The following is a 25,032-nucleotide window of genomic DNA, read 5'->3' on the forward strand; positions in this document are numbered from 1 at the left end:
GGAGTGCCAAAAAAACTACAATGTCTACCTTGGAAGATGCCCCACGGAGCCTGATCTGCTTGCATCAGGGCTTGCAGCCTCCCAGCTGCCTGCTGGGAGCAGCCTAGGCTCTGTGGCTAGCAGCAGCTGCTTAAAGCCCAGGCTGGCGGAGTGGTGTGCCGAGCAAAATGGCCTTGTGTGCCATGCTCGGTACACGTGCCAGGGGTTGCTGACCCCTGCTCTAGACCCTCTCACAAATGAGATGAAGTGATTCCTGTGAATAACATTTTAATAAAATAAAAAAAATGCAGGGGCAGAATTCTTCCAAACTCTATAAATCTCCCTTCAGCTGCTTGCCCAATGCATTTCTGCTCCAACTTTTACAGTTTTAATTAACTCAGATGCATAATCTCTCAATAGCAAAACACCAATGTTGAGGTTCAGTTCAGCTTTATTAAAGTGATTGTACTTATGAAAATATTGGTACACAGGGAGTAAGAAAGCCTTAGGCTTAGAGGATAGTAAGCATTAATACAGGAGTGACACTATTAATTTGCGTAGTTGATTTATGAATATCAGTGGATTAATTCAGAATTACACTAGTGTAGCTAAAAGGATAGTTTGGCCCTTACTGTACATATTCTTCTCATGGAAGGCTGAATGAACTAAGTTGAGGGGAACCTCAGCGATTCTGGGTTTTATCAGAAAGTACATTAGGCATATACACAGCGAGCAATTTGTATACACACTCAAACTAGCTTAATCAATCTATCTAACTAAATGTCTAAATATTGAGAGAGTAAAGTGTCTGTACTTTATGAGCCTGGCATTCAACCTTACCTTAAAAAATGTGGTGAAAAGCAGGCTAAACTGTCATGGATCTCCTTCTCTGGTAGACAGTAGCTATAGTTCAGGAAAAAAGTGAAATTTATGGTCCAATCTGTACTAATTAACCCCTTGGGGATTTCAGACAGAATACTTGTATCTGCAAAGAATTAATTTTGTGGGAATTCCACAAAGGTCAGTGGCAAAACGGTTAAATCACACCTGCTATATCAATCGTAACATTTTTGTGCAAAATTGTTAATTACATTTCCAACCAGAGAGATTATGGAAGGCAATTTTGATTTGGTTCTTCTGTTACACTTATTAAAATGTAGTTGGATTATTACAACATTTGTAAACAATTCTATAAAAGGGTGTCTAAGCAACCACAGCACGCTTACTTTGTACAATAAAAAAATCCTGAATGCATGCATTTGGTGAACTTACTGGCAGTGTGAATAACACACTGATGGAAACTGGTCTCTGCTCATTCCTCAATACATCTTCCTCCCTTTCCTCTTCTCTATAGCTGGTTTTGTGACTGATGGTGACTGGTAATTTCTCCTGGTAGATGGTGGGCACTAGAAACATTGTTATGAACTAAGCAAATCTGTGTCAGTGCCGGGTGCTGCTTTGTTGCTGTTTTGCTTGGACACTTGCCATTCTCACCTGTCTCAACCAATGAAGATGTTTATATTTATTTGTGGGACTTTCATTTTGCCACCTTTTTCTGTGATTTATACCATGGGCTATCCTCTGTCTTGTACTTTTAACTCAATTAAGCATTTGGGGGTTCAATTTCTATGTGAATCACCCTGCTGTACAAACCCTCTCATTCTATACCCCATTTAAAATGAACCTTCCTGCCACCTCATGTGCAGTCATCACAGAAGAATGGCTTTGGAAATTCATTTCTGCATTGCCAGATTTATCTGCAAAGCTTTCAAAATATAGGTAAAAATGAAAATAATGTAATGGAAAGACATTAAACAACTGAAAATACACCAATTTATGGATTTGGGACTTATTACTGCTCTAATAGACGTTTGGGGCAAAACTTCTGTTGGCTTTAATAGTACAGCATAAGGTGTCTTTTCCCTATTTTTTTTATAACAACTTCTATAGTAGACTTAGGTAGCAGGAGTTACAAATACATGTGGATTAACTAGGCTATGGTATCTATGAATTATCCTGTCAGGTCTGAATGAGATAGAAATCTTATTTCTCAGTTAGTTTGGTAGCATCCTAGCAGCTGAAATTCCCCCTGCAGCTGCAGTTCACCAAGCTGCTCTTCACATGGCCAACTTAATGATCTGTTGTTTAGCATAGCTGTTTGTTTCACTCCAGAAATGGTTGCATTTCAGATGCCACTGAGTTATGTTTCATGTTTATCAGTTTAACTGAGAAGCATTCAAAGGCTTAAAACATGATAAAAAAATTAAGACGACACAGGTAGAAAAACTGATTAGTGATGCATTTTTTTCAGCTCTGCCAAATAACTATGTTCCTGCAGTGCAAAAATGCAGTATCGACCCACCTGTGAAAAAATAATTTTATTTCTGTTTTGGGCTGTTAAAAGAGCAATACATTTTTAAAAACAGATTGAAGGCCCATGGATTCCAAAGATAGTGTCATCGTTATACCCCATTCCAGGTATCACATTACTAAGAGTTTGTTATTCTTTTGTCTCATCTCTTGTCTATAAGCCTTTATAGATAGAAGGCTGTGTGTACTTTCTACGGTAAAGCCTTTTTACTCTCTCTTACTTCCATTTCCCCATACCTCACCCTCTTTGTTTACTATGGGAAATTGACTCTAGGACATGTACTCTCCCTGTATGATTTATGATATCTGACTTAACCAAAAATAGTGCCATGGAGTAGCTTTCTAATAATTGACAAATTACTCTGTGGTGCAGGAAAAAAGTCCTTGTTTTGACTGAACTTGTTCACTTTTAACGTGTCTTTCAGTTTGTGCTATTGGTTCTTACTGAAGGCCGTGACCTGACCTGAATGCATTGATTTCAGTTTTAAACGAGACATTTTGAGTTCTACCATGTTCATTAACTTGCTTGCTTTTTTTTTTTTTTTTTTAATAACCAGAATGGTTTTTCCCTGTTCTGGCTTTATGTGCTGTTAGTCCAGTCTTCAAAAACATTTAAACAGCAGACAGAAAAGAATATCTACAAATAATATTCGCTAATCTTCTGCCGAGCTAGGTCCATTTCTGTGTTCTCAGCTTCCCACTGGTCTATCTACAGCTCTACACTATGTGATTGCCCTTGTCTTAGTGAGATCAGCTGGCCAGAGGCTCACTCCAAAGAGAAGCCTGAAACACTGAATCCTAGATGGCTTCTAGGCCTTGCCCACACTGCTTTTCACAAGACCTAAGGCAAAGTAGCAGGCTTGCTGGTTTTAGATCCTAATGAATCTTGCCCCAGCACATGTAGTAGACCACAGTCTGTGCCACTAGGGTAGATTTTAATTTCATGCTTCTTTTTCAAAACTGAGTAAAGATTGTGGGATTTAATACTTGGCTCAAGTAGCTGGACCAGTTCATGATCTTGCCATGTCTCATGGACTGAATGATAATTAAAGGAGAGACCTTGGAGGAAAACCTAAAGGACAGCCTGGTGATACAGTAGCATTACTCTTTCTGCATATGAAAGCAATGCCCCTTCATTGGGCTGGAGGGTGCTATGCTGCCATAGGAGACCTTTCCTGTATGGGAAATAAAAGAGAGGGTAGTATTTTCACATATTCTGTCTCCCTTAACATTATTCTGTGTTTTCATTCAAGTGCTCCACTCAGAGGTGAAATGAGCAGAACTGGGCAAACCCTGAGCAAACCCTATGGGAGAGTGGGGCATGCACAGGTTCCAGGAGCAGTGGGGAGGGGGCATGGTTCCACCAGTGGGAGCCAGGGAGGGGATGCAGGAGTCTTACCAATGCTGGGAATTTCTAAACAGTCCCTGGCTGAAGTGCTTCTGTTGCCACCGTGTGCTTTGTCCACCCCAGCTGTTGCTCTTAAAGCAGCAGCTGAGGAGTCTTTGGAATTCCCAGCATGAGTAAGCCATGGGGATGCTTCTGCTGGTACAGAGTCCATGGGGTGGGGGGCAGTCCCACTGTCCCTCCTAACTTGGTGTCTGAGGTGGATGCTCCTCCCACCCACCCCTAGTTACAGTATTGGCTCTACTCTTCATTTTCTCCAATATGAGGTACTAAATAAATGCACATTAGGCTGCCCAAATGCACAGTAGTGAAAGCACATGCTTTTTTAGTGACTTAATGTGCAGTAGCCTATTGTACTGCATATTAGCATATTAACGTTTTTTTTACTCAGTGCTTTAATGCACAGTAAAATAGTCTGCTGCACATTAAAGTACACATGTAGATGCGCCCACTGTGTGCTGTTACCAAGCTTCTGTGTTCCACCCCTAAATTGGCTGGAGGAGCCTACTTTAAAGCAGAAGCGGTAAAGGGTCCGATCCTTCCTGTTGCAGACACTCCCTGCCTGCCCCAGGGCTGGGGGGCAAGCTGCTGGCAGGGCGAGCAGCCCCTGAGCTGCTGGGGGGTAGGGCTTGATCCTTTCATCCGCAGTGGCAATGCCCCCCGGGGGTGACCGGCCGGGCTGCCAACAGACCATGTGCTGCCTGAGCTCCCCAGGAGCTCTCAGGGGGTCTAGGCAGTGCCACTTGCAGGGGACAGCATATAAGTCAAGACTGACTTTAAGAGTTAAAAATGTGGCTTCAAAACTCAGTTCATGCACTGTCAAATACGGTAATAGATGTTGAAAACTGCACCACTGCCTTTTCTGTTATTGAGAAAGTAAACAGTCAACTAAGTTCTGCCTAGAAGCATGCACAGGTAACTGCTGGAGTGGTATGTATAAATCTGACTAAATAAGTGAGCATGCACACACGTGCGCGCGCACTCTCTCTCTCTCTCTCTTTCTCTCTGTCTCTCTCTCTCCACGTACAGTCACGTCTACCAATGGGGCTCCTCACAGAAGTAAGAGGTGCACAATAAAACCTTCAGATTACAAAGGCATAGCTCATTTCTATAAAGGAGAGGCAAAACATTGAGCTACCCCTCCCCTCTGTGAGGAGACAGTATTTTGGTGGAAGATGCATGCCCAGGGAGGGATGCTGCACTATTGCAAGGGGGCAGGGGCGTTAGGGGGGCTTCCAAGAAAATATCAGTTTGAGGTAATCGTTCCGTCCTCCCCCACATAGCTATACTCCTTTTATGCTGTTCATGTGCTACACATTTTTGAGTAATTATTATATTCACACTATGGGATCACCACAATGATAGACTTTGCCCATAGCTGGGAGTTCGCTGTATGGATAGATTTGTTGTACTAACTCACTTCCAGTCCATTGGGGCTGAAGCCGAGGAGCAGAAGTATGGCCCTTGACCATTAGCTCACTGGTACAGAGGAAGCTCAAGAAGTAGTTGCCATCTGAAGGCTAATTCGGGGTCAGGTTTGAAATGAGCTAGGGACCTAGCTCAAATTTCATGAAAAGTCCTATAACATTTTTTAGAACATTGTAACATTTCATTGAGTTCTTCTTCATTGTCTCCAGACGTTTTAATCTTCTTTAGAATTATTCATTCCAATATATTAGACTAAAGTATCTCATTCTCTATCATATTCTGTAAGTTGTTAGCGCATTTGTAGTAAGAATCATAATTCATTTCTATACATAGTTGCTTTTTTTTCAACCTTAAATCATGTTAGATAATTTCTTCGGAAGGGAATTCCCATTTTGGAGAATCAACTAAACAAGGATTATCAATACAATTAGCAGCTTTTGGTAGTCTCATTAGAGAAGCCAAGGACTGGAAAGCCCATGAATGTTGAATTACCCTTAAATCAATAAAGACAGCCCTTTAGGGCAGAGTCAAGATACATTTAGAAGTCAATGGGTACATCTACATGTTTACTGTGCAGTTGCCTAATTAGCTCCACAGTAAACGTCTTAGCATCTCCATAGAATCGTAGAAAGTTAGGGTTGGAGGGGACATCAGGAGGTCATCTAGTCCAACCCCCTGCTCAAAGCAGGACCATCCCCAAATAGATCATCCCACCCAAAGCTTTGCCTAGCCAGATTTTGAAAACCTCCAAGGATGGAGCTTCCACCACCTCTCTGGGTAGCCTGTTCCAGTGTTTTACTACCCTCCTAGTGACAAAATTCTCCCTAATATTTAACCTAAACTTCCCTTGCTGCAACTTGAGACCATTGCTCCTTGTTCTGTCGTCTGCCACCACTGAGAACAGTCCAGCTCTATCCTCTTTCAAATCCCGGTTCAGGTAGTTGAAGGCTGCTATTAAGTCACCTCTCTGTCTCCTCTTCTCTAGACTAAATAAGTCCACTTCCCTCAGTCTTTCCTCATGTTATGTCCCCTAGCCCCCTCACCATTTTTGTCACCTTCCACTGGACTCTTTCCAATTTGTCCACATCCTTTCTGTAGTAAGGGGCCTACAGCTGAACACAGTACTCCAAATGTGGCCTCGCCAGTGCTGAATAGAGGGGAATAATTACTTCCCTTTACTTACTGGAAAGACCCCTACCAATGTAGCCCAGGATGCCTTAGCCTTCTTGGCAGGAAGGGTACATTGCTGGCTAATATTCAGCTTATTGTTCACTGTAACCTCCAGGTCCTTTTCCTCAGAGCTACTGTTATTAGATTTGCCTGTCACTTCGGGGTGTGCTCATTTATTAGGGGTATATTTCTGGAGTCTCTGCAATTCTATCAATGTTCTGCTTGTGTTACTTGTTTTTCTATATGGAGCTGTATCTCTGCCTTCTGCAAGTCCTCACCCCCAATGGAGCTATGTTGCAGGACTCAGGTTCAATGGGGCTGGGTTCCTCCAACCAGCAAATCAGTCAAACACATATACACACATACACGCACACACACAGGTTAACAGGACACCTGAGACAGGCCGGATTATTCAGCATTGACAGGCCAACACCCTCATGTACCTTAAACTCAGTTCATCCCTTATTTTAGCAGGACAATAATAAATGCAGTTAGACACACACACACACACACACACACACACACACACACACACACACACACACACACACACACACACACCCACACACCCACACACACACACACACACACACACACACACACACACACATGCTAACAGAGTATGTCTGAGCAGGGTGGGTCCAAGCATAACTTTCAGCTGATACCCTCATGCACCTCAAAACTCAGCACATCACAATCTCTTGTCACAATGGTCTTACTAGTAACTCCCTTGATGAGCAGACCCCACTGTGGTTTTGGGCAATACAGGGATCTTTGGCTTAGATAAAAGAAGCGTTGCTGCAGAGCAAATGGGGAGGTCGAGGGGAAGGAAGAGTAGGTGAGGTTCAGAGAGAAAGTATAGCAACCAGCTTGACCATAAAAGTTATTTATTGCCAGGGATATGAACTTATGATGATACCAGTAGTAATAGCCATACAAGAGAGAAATAAAACAGTTACAATATTACATCATTTCAATTAGGTATTTGGGGAAGTCTAGCTTAAGTTTGATTAGGAAAAGTCAGGTTTAGAAAGCTGTGCCTGGAGCAAGAGAGTAAAAGTCAGGTTCCTGTAGTCAGAGAGAGGGGGAAAGAGAGAGTTGGGATCTCACTACTCAGTGAACCTTGAACCAGTTGAACTTTCCAGGTGTTTGTTGGAGCTTGCAGACAGGCAGAGCCCTCAGCATGGTTAGTGGAGGGATTCCAGGCATAAAAGGAGTGGAACTGGTGCAGTTTTTGGATCCAAGCACCAGGACAAAAACTTGAGCTTGGGTAGGGGTTTTCGTAGAGAACTAACAGTGGCTCAAGGGAGAACACTAGGTTTGTTTATGGTTAAACAATAGCTCAGATGCTGGATAATAGGAACTGATCACTCCTGGCTATGGGTGGCATTACTTTGAGGGAGCTACACAATGTGTAGACATGGGTTGATTAGCATTTGGAGTAGGGGTCTCCCATCATGCAGTGCTCCCCTGCTTCTCTGGTCCCAGAGTTCAGTGCGGTCCTTGCCTTGGAATCTCTGTTCTGCATCCTGAATGCTAATGAAGATGCACGCCTGTTCCATCTCCTATTTAAATGAGTTGTTATCCAGTTACATCTCTGATGCAAAAGAGACCAGGGGAGTTGCTTCACTCTTATCATCCTTGTCTAGAGAGCTTTAGATGTGTCTCCACTGTATCTTCATTGTCTTTTGTAAGTCCTTCCTCTAATCAGTTCTTGTTCAGGCAGAGGTGGGAAGGGGGTGAGACCTTTGTGAGTCAGAGAGGCTGGGTACTGTGCCAGGATTCCTCAAGAACGCAGAACTGAGAGGTAACACTACTGCTTAGCCACTCAGTCCCCAGGCTGTACTGGTGCATGGGATTGTTCCATCCTAACTGCAGGACTTTGCACTTGTCCTTGTTGAACCTCGTGAGATTCCTTTTTGCCCAATCCTTTAATTTGTCTATGTCATTCTGAATCCTAGCCCTACCTTTCTAGCATATCTACTGCTTACCCCAGGTTTGTGTCATCTGCAAACTTGCTGAGGGTATACTCTATGCCATCCTCCAGGTCACTGATGAAGACATTAAACAAAACTCGCCCCAGAATTGACCCCTGGGGTCACTCCACTTGATACTGTGTCCCAACTAGACATTGAGCCATTGATTACTACTCTCTGAGCCCAATACTCCAGCCAGTTTTCTATCCACCTTACAGTCCATTTATCCAGTTCATACTTCCTTAGGTTGCCTGCAAGAATGTTGTGGGAAACTGTATCAAAAGCCTTGCTAAAATCAAGGCACACCACATCCACAGGTCTCCCCACATCCACAGAGCCAGTCACCTCATTATAGAAGGCAATTGGGTTGGTCAAGCATGACTTGCCCCTGGTGAATCCATGGTCCCTGTTCCTAATTACCCTTTTCTCCTCCAAGTGCTTAGAAATGGATTCCTTCGGGACCTGGTCCATCGTTTTTTCAGGGACTGAGGTGAGGCTGACTGATCTGTCATTCCCTCCATCTTCTTTTTCTTAAATATGGGCACTGTTTGCCCTTTTGTAATCATCCAGGACCTCTCCTGATCACCTGACATGTGCAGCCCTTTTAGGCTTCGGAAAACTAATAAACTCTGCAGCAGTTTAGTACTTCTAAAAGTAATAACCTGCTGTGGAGTTTTTTCATGCAAGCAATACATGTGTAGATGCAGACAGGGCTGGCTGGGGCATGAGAGTGTTTCAGGGTGGGGACTACCTGCCAGCTAGCCCCACACTGGAGCACCCTTGTGCTCCAGCCAGCCCCTCCACAGCACACTGAGCTGTGTTGGAGCAGCCCCAGGCTGGCAGACTGAGTGTCCAGGCCCTCTGTCAGTAGTGGCTAGTCTGACCTGGCTCAACATGCTGCGGTCCTGGGCACATGTGTAAATGCGGTGCCTGGGAGCAATAAACTCTGGCGTGGTATATGCCAGTGTTTATTGCTGCACATTAATATGTACATGTAGATGCACCCAGCTTGTGAGAAGTCTGGAATGCTACTGCTTGTGCTGCATCTGTTCTAGGAACAGCCAGAGGTCTTTAGGCTTAGCCATGGAGGACTGCTTTGAAATCACAGAGATTCTTTAAATGATCACAATGTTATCATAATATTAAATGTCATACTATAGTGTGATTGGCCCATAATCCAATATCACAAAGCAAACAGGGCATCAGCCTCATACTATACTTACCCTGTGACATTTTGCAACTTCATGCAACTGTAGCTGGAAGCTTGGTGCTCCTGCTACTTCAAGAGTAGACAGGCTGCAGATGAGACAGGAGGCAATCAACAGCCACATGAACCAGAATGGGGCTGGGCTTAGGCCGTATACAACCCATTTTCTGAGCTGGATAGGCAGTTGGGGCCTAGAGGCTGTTGAGAGAACATCTCCTGAGCAGGATGGCCACAGCTCTTGAACAGCATCTAGGGCTAAGTACAGATGGTCAGAAAGCCCAGGCTGAATCAATTCAATCTTTGCAGATTAGTCTAAACTGCATAGATTGAACCAATAAGCAAGTGAAAAGACATTCACTTTTGATTCCAGAAATGCAGCCATATGCCTGCAATAACCCAGGCCAGAAGGAGGCAGGTGCTAAAGCATGCTTCCTTGCTCAGCTGGAGTAGGCAGCTTGGGCCAAGATTAGCCCACCAACCCTGCAAGGGAGGGTTTATGGGTAGATGCAAAGCATTCTGGGAGTTAACTTGAATCTGGAGGGGATCTGGGACAGAAGTTCAATAAAACAATTTAACCTAAATCAGTTAAGTCTGATACTACATCCATCCAGGGTTTCAGCCATTTTGAAAGTTTTTTTATGTGCACTAAACTTCTGTTGTGTTACAGATTTGAACTGGTTTCCAATTACTTATACTGATTTATGTGTAATTTCTGTCCCTAGCCTAGGAGATTATAGCCTGCACTTACATCTGTAGGTTTGGGAGGGACTAAGAGGAGAAGGAGGTCTGAACAGACCTGAGAGCAGGACTGGAGTCCAGGAACTGGGCAGAAAGGGCCAGGGACCCAGGAGCAGGGCTGGAGCCTGGGAACAGGACAGAGAGGGCCAGAGGCCCACAAACAGGGCCAGAGCCTGTGTGAAAGGGGAAGAAAGGACCAGCATGGGTCCAGGTACCCAAGAGTAGAACAGAGATGGGAGCACACAGATTCACAGAAGTTTAGGGCTGGAAGAGACCTCATGAGATCATTGGGTCCAGCCCCCCTGCTCTGGGCAGGGAAGACTGTTGGGGTCAAATAACCCCAGCAAGGCATGCATCCAGTCTCCTATTGAAGATCTCCAGGGTAGGTGCCTGCACTACCCCCACTGGGAGCTATTCCAGAGTTTGGTCACACAACCGTGAAGACGTTTTTCCTTATATCCAGTCTGAAACCTTCTTCTAGGAGTTTGCGACCATTGCTCCTGGTTTTCCCCTGGGGCGCTTTGGTAAATAGTTGTTCACCTAGCTGCTGACCCTCTCCCCTGATATTTTTGTAAGCTGCCACCAAATGACCCCAAAGTCTTCTCTTTTCCAGGCTGAACAGTCCCATATCTGTCATCCTTTCCTCATATGGCTTGCTCTTCAGGCCTCTAATCATATGTGTGGCTCTTCTCTGGACTCACTCAAGCTTCTCTACATCCTTTGTGAAGTGTGGTGCCCAGAACTGGATGCAGTACTCCAGCTGCGGCCTCACCAATGCTGAATAGAGCGGGAAAGGAGAGTAGAGTGGGTCCAGTGCCTGGCAGGGGACCAGAGGGGCCTGGTGCCCAGGGAGGACTATGTACTTGGGAATAGTGTGGAGATGAGAGTTAAGGAGGGCTCAAGGCCAGAGCCAGAACAGACTCAGACCCAGGAGTAGGACAGGAGCAGATGAGAGATTGCTCAGGAATCCCTGGGGCAGCCTCCCTTTCCTTAATGGTACAAGGACATCAAGGTGTGGCAGGTGAACCAAAGGGGGAGATCAGGGTAAAGCAAGGGCTGAATAGCCACCAGGGGGTGTCATGGTTACCCCTGGGCAGGCCTTTGTTTCAGCTACACATTTTCTCTTTCTCTCTCTTTCTTGCTAGCTTGCTTTCTGGCTACTGCTGCAGAGATTGTGTGTATGTGTGCAGAAACATGTATTTTTCCCTCTCATCTACCCTGCCCTGATGCCAAGAAGGAATAAGAAGGTGGCTTCCACCTAATGCCAGTTCCTGGCTGCTGGGGGGAAAACTTGCTGAGACCTCCACACTCTGCACAAGGGCAGTGCTGTGGTCAACACATGAAGAGTTCAGTCAAACTCCTGGACTCTGAGAGCCATATGTGGGCCCCTGGAAATCAGGGTTATATGTCTAAAGGCACAAGTTGAGAATTGTGGCTCTAGGGGCTTTAACTCTGGCAAACAAATACCATCTCAGAAAGAAGAATTTAGGGCAAAGAAAGTAACAATATATCTTTTTTTTTATTCCCCTACAGCCACCACCACACTCTCGTCCTGGTCTGGGCATGCCAGAAAATGCAATGAAACCGCCAAGTCCTATTGTGTCAATGGTGGGGTGTGCTACTACATCGAGGGGATTAATCAGCTGTCTTGCAAGTAAGTGAGCGTAGTCCTTGTTTCAATGCAGAAGTAACCTGGGATGGCAGAAGAGATCTTTCTGTCAGTTGCAGAAATGACATCTCTCTGAAGGTTCCTTGGTAGTTAGTGGTTGAACTGAGCAGATTTAGCAGGAAAGTGTGTTTTGGAACCATTGCATTTTTAGTTTCCTTCTCCCAACTCAGGTCAAGGCTCCACATCACAGGCAGCATCTTCCCAGCGAAAAATGCCTCAGACTTTTCTTGGAGCCCGTCAGTATGCCCTCTTTATGAGATGAGGTGGGGGGTCCTGTTGAGTGATTGACAGCCTTCCCGCTTCTCTTCCTCTCATAGTGGCCTCCTCACTATCAACCCAACTAGCTCAAGGAACATGTGCGTTGCATGACAAGACAGAACTTTAATGCTGCACCAAATTTTCTTTGAAAAGAGGTTTAAGGGCAGTCTGTAAGTGGAAATTGGGCATTGTGTGTGTTGTGTTCCTTTTTCTTATTAGAACCTGAAGAAAGAGGCGAGATAAATGTTAAGGTATTGAATAAAAATGCACAGTGCATGGTTTAGGGTATATGTAATGGGATATTCTAACCTTTCACCTCTTGATCACTGCTTCAAACATAGCTAAGCATGTTTTAGCTTTACATTGGTATCCAATGTGGACTGTGAGTGAGGGTACAACCAAAGGCCAGTGACAGAAATCTCTATATCTAGATGCTTTACAGTCTCAGCAAAGAGGCCATGGAGACTCAGTCATCCTTACCCTCATAGGAAGCGAGGAACGTTGCCCTGGCAATGAGTAGGAGACTTACTTTCCCACTACCTGTGGTATATCAGCTGTATGGAAAAATGCTATAAAAGACTTCAGCCTCCTTTGGCATGTCTCCACTTCAGCCTTTGTGCTGCTGAGGGAGCTGGCAGATACACATGCTCTGCATCACACCCAGAAATGCTGTGGTGAAGGCACTCTGGGGTCACTTGTGCAGCTGCTCTCAAACATGCTGGAGATGCCCCTGGAGTGGCTTCTCTGCCACATTCCCAAGGTTGGCCAGTACAAGTGAGATCAGGTGGGGAGGGTATGTGGTTGAGTGTGGGTGTCCTCAGAAGCACAAAGGTTGTGGTGCAGGCATGCACCATGGCTTTTGATCCGTTCCCTGCTTCATAGTAGTAATACTCAATATAGATTTCAATTATCTGTATATGTTTTAATTAGGGAGGGACCAACAATTTTGGCTTAAAGTATGTACTTGAACTTGAAGTACAAACAATTTTGGAAGGTCAAAAAAAGTTTGGTTAAGTCTTGTGTGTTTATTTCCTCCATAACTGGTATGCTTTGGCACTCCTTTGTTTTGACAGGGATCTTAAACAAAGAGCTGAAATTCAGCCAAATCTCCTGTTTCCCCCATATTTCTGCCCCACTTGCAAAGGAGTTATGTGGAAACTTGTTCTGATGAGCACTATGCTTTCCTGTGCAGGTTTGGATAGCTTAGAGAAGCAGCTGGACTTTTGTAAGCTTTTCTGAATGGCTCTTCCCAGTTCGGTTAGGTTTGCCCATCTCTGCTTTGAACGTAGGCAAATACGTAAAGAAAACATGTTTTGTTTTCCTTAACACTTTTCTAGCACACATACATTTCCGTGTACGTGGAAGAGCTGTAGTCCTTATACATCATGGGTTCAGTTTTTAAAGTCATGAAGATCTGCTGCTCCCACTGACTTTTCAGCTGGACATGTTGAGGCACAGCACCACATATTACCAGTCCCAGGTCATTCCATGTTCTTTCAGCTCCCACTGCAGGAAATGCAAAAAAGCTATAAAAATGCCTTGCAAGAGCACAAAATCCTCCTCTGCATTAGACTTGGAAGGGCACTACAATAACAGCTCCCATCGTTTCCCAATGTTAGAGAGCTCTAGCATGAACCCCTCAGATTTTGCTAGAGGGTCAGATCTGTGTCTGGGTCCAAATGCTGGGGATCTGGCCTACCTTTGTGAATTAGCTAGGCCAAAAAACTAGATCTCCCATGTTCAGTAATTTTGGATCCATACCTGAACTTCACGTATCAGGTCTGTTTCTATTTAAACAGAGAATAAAATACATGTTGGCACTTATAAGTACCCTGCTTCAGGTGTTCTCCAGATCCTCAGCTGATGTAAATCATTGCAGTTTTCTTGAATTCGATAAAGCTATACCAGTTCACATCAGCTGTGGATCTGGTCCAGTATCCACCCACAGCTGTGAGAGAAGTATACAATCATTCTGTACATAGTAGGTACCTAGAGTTTATGAGGTGTGATCTTCATGCTCCTGGCACATTGCTGTGTTGGACCTTAGTGGCTCCTGGTTGGGCATCCTGGAAAGTCTTTTTGAAAGAAGTCTGATTGTCTCCCTCCCTTTCAGTCACAGGCATAAGAGCAATATTGAGGAAATTTTACAAGCATTTGAACTGGGCTTACCACAGTAGTCCTAACCTTGGCATGAAAGTTCAGAGGTCTACCAGAGCTTAGACAGGGCCTATGAGAGGTGGGGAGTGGGGGTACAGTTGTACCAGGCCCCCAAGCTGGGGGTCTGGGTGTTGGAGGGGAGTAAAATCAGATCACTATTTCCTGTTTCCAAAATGGAAGGTGAGGGGAGACTATCAGGATGTACTGGGAACCCTACATTTTTCATACAGGTTCAGTTTGCCTAAGGCATATTAATTTCTGGGCCAATAAAATACAAGAGTTCAAAGTTAACTGGGGTTGTCCTTTAGCAGGTGACTGTAGTAAAACTGGAACTCAGCACTCTGGTGCATGAGCAAGATGCCTTAACCACTCTAGTACTGTGCCCAGTTGGGCTGAAGGAGTGCACCTTCATATCAGGACATGGTGATTAACGTCTCACCAAGAGGGAAGTTCTAATTTGAATTCAGTCATGCTTTTAACAGCCAGAGCCTTATGAACTACTAGAAATAGACATGCATATTTTATATCATTTGAAAGCTGCAATTCCTTACTTTCAGATGGTGTAATGGTTTCCATTTCTGATGCGTCCCAAAATACTGACTGCTAAAAATATGTTAGAATTGAAGGGGTGGGGGGAGTGGGGGAAGGGGAGGGGGAGGACTGGGGAGAAGCAAAGCGCTCATCAGAACAAAGTCATTCTATGGTCTGAAATAGCACTATTCACTGAAAACCCTGTGCCAGTGGGAACCTTGGCTCTAGGAAACTGGACATTGAATCTTCTTCATCTAGCAGTAGTGTTTTTAACACTGTTTAAGGGTTGAGTTCAGCAAGTTCTAGAATTCACCAGTGTCATTTGCAGTCTCTGGAGACTTGAAGGCAACAATTAGCTATCAAGTAATGGCTGTGACAGTTAAATTTGTAAATATGCATCACATTTCTTATAGCTCAACTCAAAATACTTTACTTGCCTTTGGAAAATGGGGGATAATTAATATAAATGACAGAGAAACTGATTTCAGATTTACTACAATACAGAATATGAACATGCCAGCATGTGTATCAGCTTCTCACAGAAAATGCTTGTATGCTGAATAACAAAACAGCTTATGATCAGATGCAAGTTAGAGTTTAGAAAGCCAGTTCTAGGGGTGGGCGGGGAAAAGAGGGCAAGAAGATAACAGGTCAAGAGAAAAATCCAGAGAGGGGAGGCAGCTATGGCTGGCATGATTGTAGGGTTGGAAGCAGACCCTGACCACTCAGCACTGTTTTAAGACTGGCTTGGCCCCCAAAATCACTCCAATCAGCACAAGCATACAGCATTGCCTCTTCCAGTTTACAACTTATTAAAATGCTTTCAAAGCATTCATGTTGTGAATTTTCCATTGTAAATGGTGGATTTCATTATCCTCCATGTTGTAGTAGCGTTGGAGGGTTGTTGTAGCAACTTGGACAATCACAGCTACAACAACCCTCCAAGCCTACTGCTACGTGGAGGATATTGAAATTCATCACTTGCATGTGGGTGCCTGCCGAGGCAAAGGCACACAATTGTCAGGGGGTCAGGTAGCTACAGGGTGACCAACTGCCGTATTGCACAGCCTTTGCTTACCCATTTGCTGCCAGTGGCTATGTTCAGTGGGGCCCCAGAGCCCTGGATTCTGTGGCAGGCCATGCCTACCACTAGCTACACCCACAAATTCCCTGGCTTAGTGGTAGTCCAGAGGGTGAGATGGAGCAGCTTTGCCATATATTATAATAGGCCTTTACATCAACTGGGAATTACCAGCAAGTTGTGTAGGGGTCAGTACTTTATGTTCTGTTTCCTAACCATAAGCTGGTATGTGCCCAGTGCTAGTTTTTTTTTTAAAGGATGCATGGGAGAAACAAGGCCAGGCTTCCATCCACTGAGGAAGTCCTTAGCACCACAGTTAAGAAAGCTTTATAGCCATTCAGTGTCATCTGTATGGTACAAGTGAGCTATAGAATGGGCCAGGAGCTTGCCTAGGACCTCTAAATTGCATGGGAGCAGAAGCCGTTAAGGGGCTTGTAGCCCTAAAACCAAAACTATTGAAGGTCATTTCCACAAGAATCAGACTATTGATTGAGTCCAATAAAGAAACATTCTCTCCTGGTTTGGCCCTCAGCATAGACTTAAGGCAGAGAGACCTGAATGGTATGTAAAATCTGTGCTGAAAAGACAGGCTCTCCAGAAGGAAGGGAACAGTAGCAGAACTAGGTCAGGGTGATGAGAGTAGCTGCCACAGATGCTGACTTGGGAGGGGCACAGAAAAAAACAACTGCAGCTGCACAATTGCACCAATGCTAACAAGAAATCATTGCTGCCCCTGTGTCAGCTGCCCCAGGTGCCCAACTGTATAGTTACACCTCTGAAACAAAAGGGGATTTTTGTTCTTTTTTTATTAATTGAAAGTGGCTGAAAGAAAGATTCATTTGCTTACTGATTTCATAGGTCTTCTGTCTGTATTTTCCTCAAATTTCCTCAGAACAAAGGGGAAAACATTCCGCAGGACTGGCAAAATTTCACAGATTCCCCAGTCTGCCATTTTTGCTGTTTTAGGCTGATATCTTGCAGCCAAGGTCTCCCCAGCAACACAGATGGCTCCCATAGCATCCACAATAGACAGCTCATCTTCTTTAGAGTGTTAGGATCCATGTGGTGCTTATCAATCAACTTAATAATGTGGTTGGCACCAGAAACTGATAAACTGCACCCTTTCAGGAAAATGACACGGGACCTCTCCAGCCCGAGGTACCTCAAATGCTTTCTTTTTCTGAAGTCACTGATTTGTTTCCTTCCTGGTATTCTGTTCTGTATTCTGCTGCTGTTTCTCCAACAACTCGTGCCACAGACCATTGGGCTCAACTAGTATTGTATTTATATCTTATTTATGTTTGATTTATTATGTGCTCTTCTCAGCACCTGTAAGTGCACATGCAGAATATGTAATCTGAAATGACACAGTACTGGCTACAAAATCCACTCCTAAACCTGTGTGCATTTACAGGCCATCCCAGAGACTTAGCCATCCTCTTCCACTTTACCAAGCAAAATTTGTGTGGAAAGATAGGGCTGGTAGTGTGCCTCGAAGGGAGTGTATCAAAGCCACAGGGTAAGCATATTGCAGAGTCAGAGTCCCTTTTCTCAGAAACGGCTCAATGACTCCATCTTTTCAAATATGGACAGGGTTGATTTGATCATCCCATATGATCTCATGTGGTGGAATGGGATAGAAAGGAAAAGGATGGGCTCTCAGGCAGTGGAATTACATCCTGCAGTTCCTGCCAGATTCTGCCTTCACAAATCTAAGAATTAGAGTTACAGCACTACTGCCACTGAGGTCAAATGGGACTGCATCTGAAAGATAGAATTTGGCTCAGAGTCAAACACATGTGGAGTATATGGAGCAAGGGGTATTTCAGCCCTGCTGACACCTTCAGTACTTCCCTTTCTTTCCTTGGGCATGAGGTAATCCTTGCTGGTGAAAGCTTACCCGGGAAGACTTGTTTCACAAAATCTGAGATATTTTTGGCCATATAATCCCATGGTGTCAAAAAAACCCACCATGCTGCTAATTAGAAGTGTGGCGAACAGGTGCACGTATGCAGTTTGCAGCACCTCAGACTGCTCTGAAGTGCCATAAACCACACATGCACACTCCCCTGGACACTCCCAAGCTAGCTATTGAAATGTGGATACAAAAATTGTACCATTAACATTATGCAATGCTCTTGCACAAACACAATAGTGTTCTTCCACATAGCTGCTGTAATGTCACTAAAAACAGGTCACTTATTTGTATATATAAATATTGGTGCATATGACCACCTTGGAAATTTTAGGTCAAACTTAGCTACAGTCAAATACTAGAGAAGAAAAAAAAAAGAAACCTTGGAAAAGCAATACTGACTAAAATGTATAATATTCAGTATTTTACTATCCCGTATACCAAGTACTCAACTGATATGACACTGGCATATTAAATGGTAATATTATTTCTAAGCATCCCAAACTAAAGTTCTATTTGCTGTAAGCTAAGTTTTGAGATTCCAGACAAGCAGCATTATGGCAGCATGTAACAGTAGACAAACCTGCCCAGAACTCCTAGTAATAGCAGTTGCTGCAGCCACAGTGTTATTAGTATCTCAGTTGAGTTATTCTGCCATTGCAGTTATCAACTGGACTGTGAATGTAACTCTAAAGCCCTTGACAGACATTCAGCTTAAGATGTGATTCGATCTAATCTTTGATCCCAACAATCACATGCCATCCCATACCACATGTGCATGGCAGAACAGATGATTTTGGAATGGAGGATTAGATCCAAATTGCACTTTATTTGCTGATGTGTGGCGTGTGTATTTGCTGATGTGTGACGTGTGGCGGGCCAGTAGGGGGCGCTCCTGCGTTGAGCCGCCCACCTCCTCTGCTCCCGACCACCTTCCAGGGTCCGAGTGCCCCCCTTAGGGTGCCTCCTGTCCGGCCGACCCCTTCCCTGGAGCACACCCGCTAGCCTGGGTTCCCGCTGCCACCATCCAAGGCTCTGGACTCACTTCTGGCTCTGTGCACCTTGGAAAACACAGGCCTGATCGTCCAATGGGTGCTAGACCCAATACAAGCACTTGGGGCACTTCCCCAAGCCAGAGGCTTATTAGGAAGCCTCCCTTAGTCCACCGACCTAAGGGGCCTCCTTGGCATAATGTAGACCAGCTGATTGTCAGTTGAGGCCAGGAGCCAAGCCAGACCCAACCCTAGGCAACAATCAGCTAAGTCCACAGAGAGCCCAGCATCAGACTGCTGCAACCCTGTGCTGGGTTCCCTCTGTACCAGGACCTGTCAAAACCATGTGTGCTTCTCAGCTAGGCACCACACAGGACTTATACAGTTCCCTGTACACTTAGAGCCTTGCATCAGGCTGCAGTAGTCCAATGCTGGGTTCCCTTTGTATGGGGGACTCTAAAACCATATGTGCTGGGTGGTACATAGAGCTTATAGAGCTCCCAGCTTATAGCAACCCAGTGCCAGGCTCCCTGTAGACTGGGACCTGTCAAAACCCCATGTCCCACACAGGATTTTGACAGGTCCCAGCTACATGTTCAATTTAAGGCACAATACAAGCCACAAAGTTATTGCGAATTACATATTCCACATTATATGTGGAATAACTTTGTGGCTTGCTTACTGCATTATCATGACTTAAATTGAGTTGCACATGTGGCTGGTTATTATTTAAGGCACAATTACCTTGTTAATCGCATCTTAAATGTAACGTGTATTGGGGGTCTAAAAGCAAGAACTTAGTAGAATTGGTTGAATGCTGCACATCCAGTGTTGGTATCCTATGTTCATAGCAGTGTACATGGGTTTTGTGTCTGTACAAATATTTGAAAAACAGCTAATTGGTCATTCAAAATGAGTGAGGGTATTATGGAGCAAAACTTTGCAGTTCATTATTTGCAATTCAGTCAGGGTGCTAAAGACAGTGAACGGTTTGAAAATGGTTTAGAAGGTGATTATTGGCCAGTACTTAATGAAAAACAAATACATTTGCAGAATGCCAGATTTGTTTGTGAACAGTCCACAAACAGAAGGATAATTTTTGAATAATTCAAACCAGCTAGTTTTAGATTTGGTCTCTTTGCCTGTTCACTCCCTGGCCTCTCAGTTGACCAGACTGTCACTAGTGCTAGCTGTGCTGTTTTTGCTTTGTGGATATATGTCCACTAGGAAACAGACATCCATAAACTCACTTCACATAGGTCACCAAATGGCCATTGGATAGTAACAGTTTACAGATGTCATCTGTGCTAAATACAAACTGGTGAGCTAGAGGTGAAAATATCTGTCTTCCATTATTAATCTCTTTAGCTATCCAGTCCTAGTATGTTTAGCATTTCCACTGTCCTAGATAGAGAGACTAAAATGGTCCATGTCATTATCTGTGTAATCATATTTGAGTCAATTACTTTTTCTTGTTCTCTTGTTGATGTGCCTTAATGCCTGAAGCTCCAGGGGATTCTTTCAGCTCCCCAGCCAGACCACCATATTCACATGGGACCTGATTTTAGGTACCTAGGAGATTTTTAAAAACCCTTTTAAAATTAGAGCAAGATATGGAAATCTTTCCTGTTGCAGTTGGGATCAGTGGAAGATGTGCTGTTGTCTTCCCAGGGCCATCTTCAGTCTGTATGTGCCTATGACAGCATCTCTTTTAATAGCTGCTCTGGATAAGGCCTTTGCACTTGCTCTTGCTGCTTTCTCCTCTCTTATCACATGTTTGTAGAGCACAGTCTGTTGCTGTGCTCCAGTGCATGACTTTCTGGGACTGGTGGGGGGAAAATGACAGAACAATATTCTCTTTTTCAGCCCTCTGCACAAATAAGGAGCATGCCTGAAACATTTTTTCATTCACTTATTTCAGTGCATTGTGCCCTCTTGCTTCAGCTTTTTCATGTCCTGGTATAAACCACCTTCACTTTCATGCTGTTCTATGTAATAGATTGTATTCTAAGGAGTCACCTAACTGGGTATTGTTTCTTTAATTAAGAGCACAGTGGAGGGAGAAACAGGAATGTGTGGTACAAGCTGATACCTAGAGCTAGGTAGAAAATGGTTTTCTTGTCCAACAACATTTATATATACTTTTCTTTCCCAAATTGAGCAAAAAGTCAAAAACTCAACATTCCTGAAAACTGAGCACTATCCCCAAAACTCAGCTTGAACCAAGTCAAATAGTCTTGTTTTGATGAGCTGGAAATAGTTTGTATTGATTGCAACCTTTTAATTTTTTTTTCAAATTTTTTTTACAAACGTATGTTTCAGTAGAAAAGGTAGTTTTGAACCGGTGCATGCTTTTTTTAAGAAGACGTCAAAAGTTTCCCATTTTGACAATTTTGAAAATTTTCTTTGGGTATTTTTTTGTTTTTGTTGTTTTGTTGTTTTTGATACAGGAGATTTGTCTAAGCTGGCTGGTTCCTATGAGAAAGTTTTGGTTTCAAGGAATTGGCTTTTTCCAAGAAAAAGAAAAAAAATGTGGCTGCAAAATTACTTGTCAGCTCTTCTGGTATCATTTGAAAGAGGCATAAGTGATACTTAAATATATTGGGAGTGCAGATCATGGCAAAGGATGAAGGGAGGAGGTAGATGAAGGACTTCAATCCCCTGCCACACTGGCACATAAAGCTGATCAGGTAGAAAGGCACAAAATGGGGTTGTGCTTTTATAGCTTGGTGTAGCTATACAGTTTTTCTAGCATAAGTTTATTTATTAAAACTGCAACCTACACTCAAGGCATGCTTTGCACTGGGTAGGACAATAGCACCAGGTAAAATCATGAGATCTTAGTGGCAAGAACAGCTTATCCTTCTATTGGGCCTTGCAGGAAGGAGGTTAGTGGTATACCCACTCAGGAGAGGGAGACACTAGCAAAGGCCACTCAAAGTCAGCTTATGAATGGGGTGAGTTGTTTTTTAGAAGTAAAATTCAATCCTGTGCACACAGCAGTGCATTGCTAACTTGACACTCAGTTTGTATGCATCAGACATGCTTTGTCTCAAAAGATGCCTGGATCACAGGAACCCTATCAAGGCTTGCAAACCCCTGTATCATGAGCTGACTCACCTGTACAAGAGAGTTTGCTGCTTCCCATATTGGAGCAGTGGGTCATCACTATGCTGTAGTATCATTCCCAGATGGGCCCTATTGAGGGATAATCGTGAAAAATAGATCATTCATCCCTGTAAACTTAACAGTGCAGCAGTTTTGCTCCTAAGATCATTAAGCTAATGAAAATGGAAACTGCCTGGCTGTTTCTCAGTAGATATACACCCAGAAGAGTCTTGTTTATTTGACCCCTGGAAGATGAATGATCTTGAGAGGTTAGATGTCTTGTAATCTTGCATGCTAGCTTTGAAATTCACAGAACTTACTTGTGTTCACAGGATTTTTTTCCTGTCACTCAAAACCTACATATTTTTTTCAGTGATAATTCAACAAGAGGGTTTTTTTAAAGCCCATATTTACTAGACAATGCAGAATCTGTGTTACATTATGTGGTGCAGAGAGATCTAGAAATTGCTAGATTGACATCAGAGAGACTGGGAGATATACAGGCAGTCCTCGATTTACAACATTTCGAGTTACAACGTTTCTCACTTATAATGTTTATAAATTGACACCCTGTTTCAACTTTATGACGTCAGTTTCAACTTTACAACGCTTGATCCGATGTGACACTACGCCAGCGAACAAGTTCGCTGTGTTGCTCATCTCCCTGGAGAAAATCTGTCCAAACTTCCTTGGGCACTTTCTTTATGAAAGCAGACAAGACTCCAGAAAAACTTGCAGCCAAGGCTCTTGAGAAGACTCCAGCCAAGAACCCTTCCAAAAGTCCAACCAGGAGCCCTTCAAAAAGTCAAGCAAAGTCACCTCAAAGAAGTCCTTCCAAATCTATATGATTGCTATTTACAATATAAATACATTAATGTAGCTATATTACTCATCCATAATTGATCAACTACAAAATTCAGGGGGATTTTTGGTGAAAATAGGGTATCAGGCCTTGGTTCGGGAACCAATCCCCCATTTATAACATTGTTTCTTATGAGAAAATTGGTTCCGAGTTACAACGTTTCAACTTAAGACCTGGTTTTCAGGAACCAATTGTGTCGTAAGTCTGAGGACTGCCTGTACATGGTAGCTGCTACTGAACCAAAATGTCTTTGCTATTTTTTCTTTGATATAACATGCTTGTTTTGCTGCTTCTTTTCTTAGCAGTTTTTTCCTTCAGTTTTTTTCCTCCCTGTGCTGTCTCCTCCTTTATCTAAGTTGGATGCAAATGCAGTAACAATCAAGTTCTACTTTTGGCCCGTGATGTGAAGATATGATTTACAGACTTAAGTTTTTTTGGAGCAGGAACTATCATGCCTTGTAGGTGTGTATGGGGGAAACACAACTTTTTTGGGGCCTCTAGGAGCTCTTACAATATCAATTTTCAATCACTTCTTGGATCCCAGAACAATATAGCAACAAATATAAAAACAGGCTGAATGCATGTTTAGCTATTCAGCTACCTCTGATTACTGCAATTATTTGTAAGTTCTTGATGAGGGTACATATGAATCTATATGTATCTACAGGAGGGGTGAACTTAAAAAAGGTTGGGTTGGATAAATATCTAGAAGTGTGGGTATTTTATTCAAATCTCAGTGAAACATTTGATCTTTTTATCCAAGCTCCTGTTTCCCCAGAGATGTCCAGGTAACTCAGTCATCTACCCTGGCTTTTCATCATTCAGATTGACAAGGTGCCTCCAGTACAATAAAGTTATTGGCCTTAGCTTCTTTCCATCATCACTGGGTATATTTACACATGCATTTTACTGCAACGTGGACTAATTAGCTCCACAGTAAAGCATCATAGTCTACACATGTGCCAGTATTAAGGCACAGTAAATTAATTAACTCTGCCATAGGATAGTATTGTCAGGGACAGTACTATCCTATGGAGGAGTAATTTACTCCACCAAAATGCACATGTAAATGGTGACAGGGGCTGGATGGGACACAAGGGTGCTAAAGTGTGGGGGCTGCCTGCTGCTTTACCCTCCACTTTACCACACTCATGCCCCAGCTAGCTCTCCCCCTCCCACTGCCACCATCCAGAGCCCAGGGTTTACCCTCCACCCCTCTCCCCCAGGCCTCCTGCCAGCCTGGGGTTACTCAACCTTGGTTCAAAGTGCTGCAGTCCTAGGTGCATGTGCAAATGCTGTGCCTGGGAACAGTTGTCTCTGGTGTGAATTGCACCAGAGTTTATCATATCATATCTGTGGGGTACATCTGCTGTAGTGACCAGTTCCTAGGCCCTGGCTGAGTTGCACCTGTTGATTGTCAGTGACATTTATGAAGCTTTCTCTTGCATTGTATTCCAAGGGTGAAGTTCTGAGATCCTGCATACTTTAGAGATTAAGGGTAACATATTCAAAGACACCTCTTGATTTAGGAGTCTAACTCCCAGTTTCAGAAATGACTTAGGCACTTGGAAGCCAACTCTTATTGAAAGTCATTGGACTCAAACATATGAGGTCACTTTTGAAAATGGGATTTAAACTCCTAAATCACAGAGGTGCTTTGGAATTTTTTCTTTGAGAGGGTCACCATACAATCTGAACAACAGTAGCAAGGTGAGTGCTGGGTCTGAATGAAGGAAGAGCCATGAGGTGAAACAGAATGGAGGGCTAGGGGCTACCTCCCTTTCTGAAATACAGTACAACCCAGGAACTTCATAGAGTTAAGTTCCTAATCCCCCGGCAAAGAGAAGGGGTGGGGTGAAGCAACTGGGGTATACAGAACAGCTGTGCAGGGTCCCTGTGGTGCTCCAGCTGATGACAAAAGTAGGGCCCTTTCAAGTAAAAGATGCAGCAAACACCTGAATGGTTTGTCTTTATTTAAGCATCCTGCTGCAAATGGACTGGATATGAGTGATCTAGGTTTTACTATACTTGTCAGGGACAGGGTTGGAGTTGCAATGTGAGTGAAATGAGAAGATTTGGTAGCGGGAACCAAAAGAACAGCCAGGTTCTACTTTTCCCCAGATATGATATGGTATTTCCATCTCTGCAATCTCCCTCTAGTGGTGATCAGTGTATGTTCGTGCAAT

At 43.7% G+C, this 25,032-nt stretch overlaps 1 protein-coding gene across 1 annotated transcript in view; it reads left to right on the forward strand.

Annotated features, from left to right (window-relative positions):
- The window catches only part of NRG2 (neuregulin 2), a 353,306-nt gene that overhangs the window by 272,569 nt on the left and 55,705 nt on the right, over positions 1 to 25,032 (forward strand). Inside the window, exon 6 of the mRNA XM_025206156.1 lies at positions 11,770 to 11,927. Coding sequence (XP_025061941.1) covers positions 11,770 to 11,927 — 158 coding nt within the window. The remainder of the gene's footprint in view (positions 1 to 11,769; positions 11,928 to 25,032) is intronic.

This window comes from Alligator sinensis, unplaced genomic scaffold (assembly GCF_000455745.1).
Source record: "Alligator sinensis unplaced genomic scaffold, ASM45574v1 scaffold156_1, whole genome shotgun sequence".
In the NCBI taxonomy this organism is placed as follows: domain Eukaryota; kingdom Metazoa; phylum Chordata; order Crocodylia; family Alligatoridae; genus Alligator; species Alligator sinensis.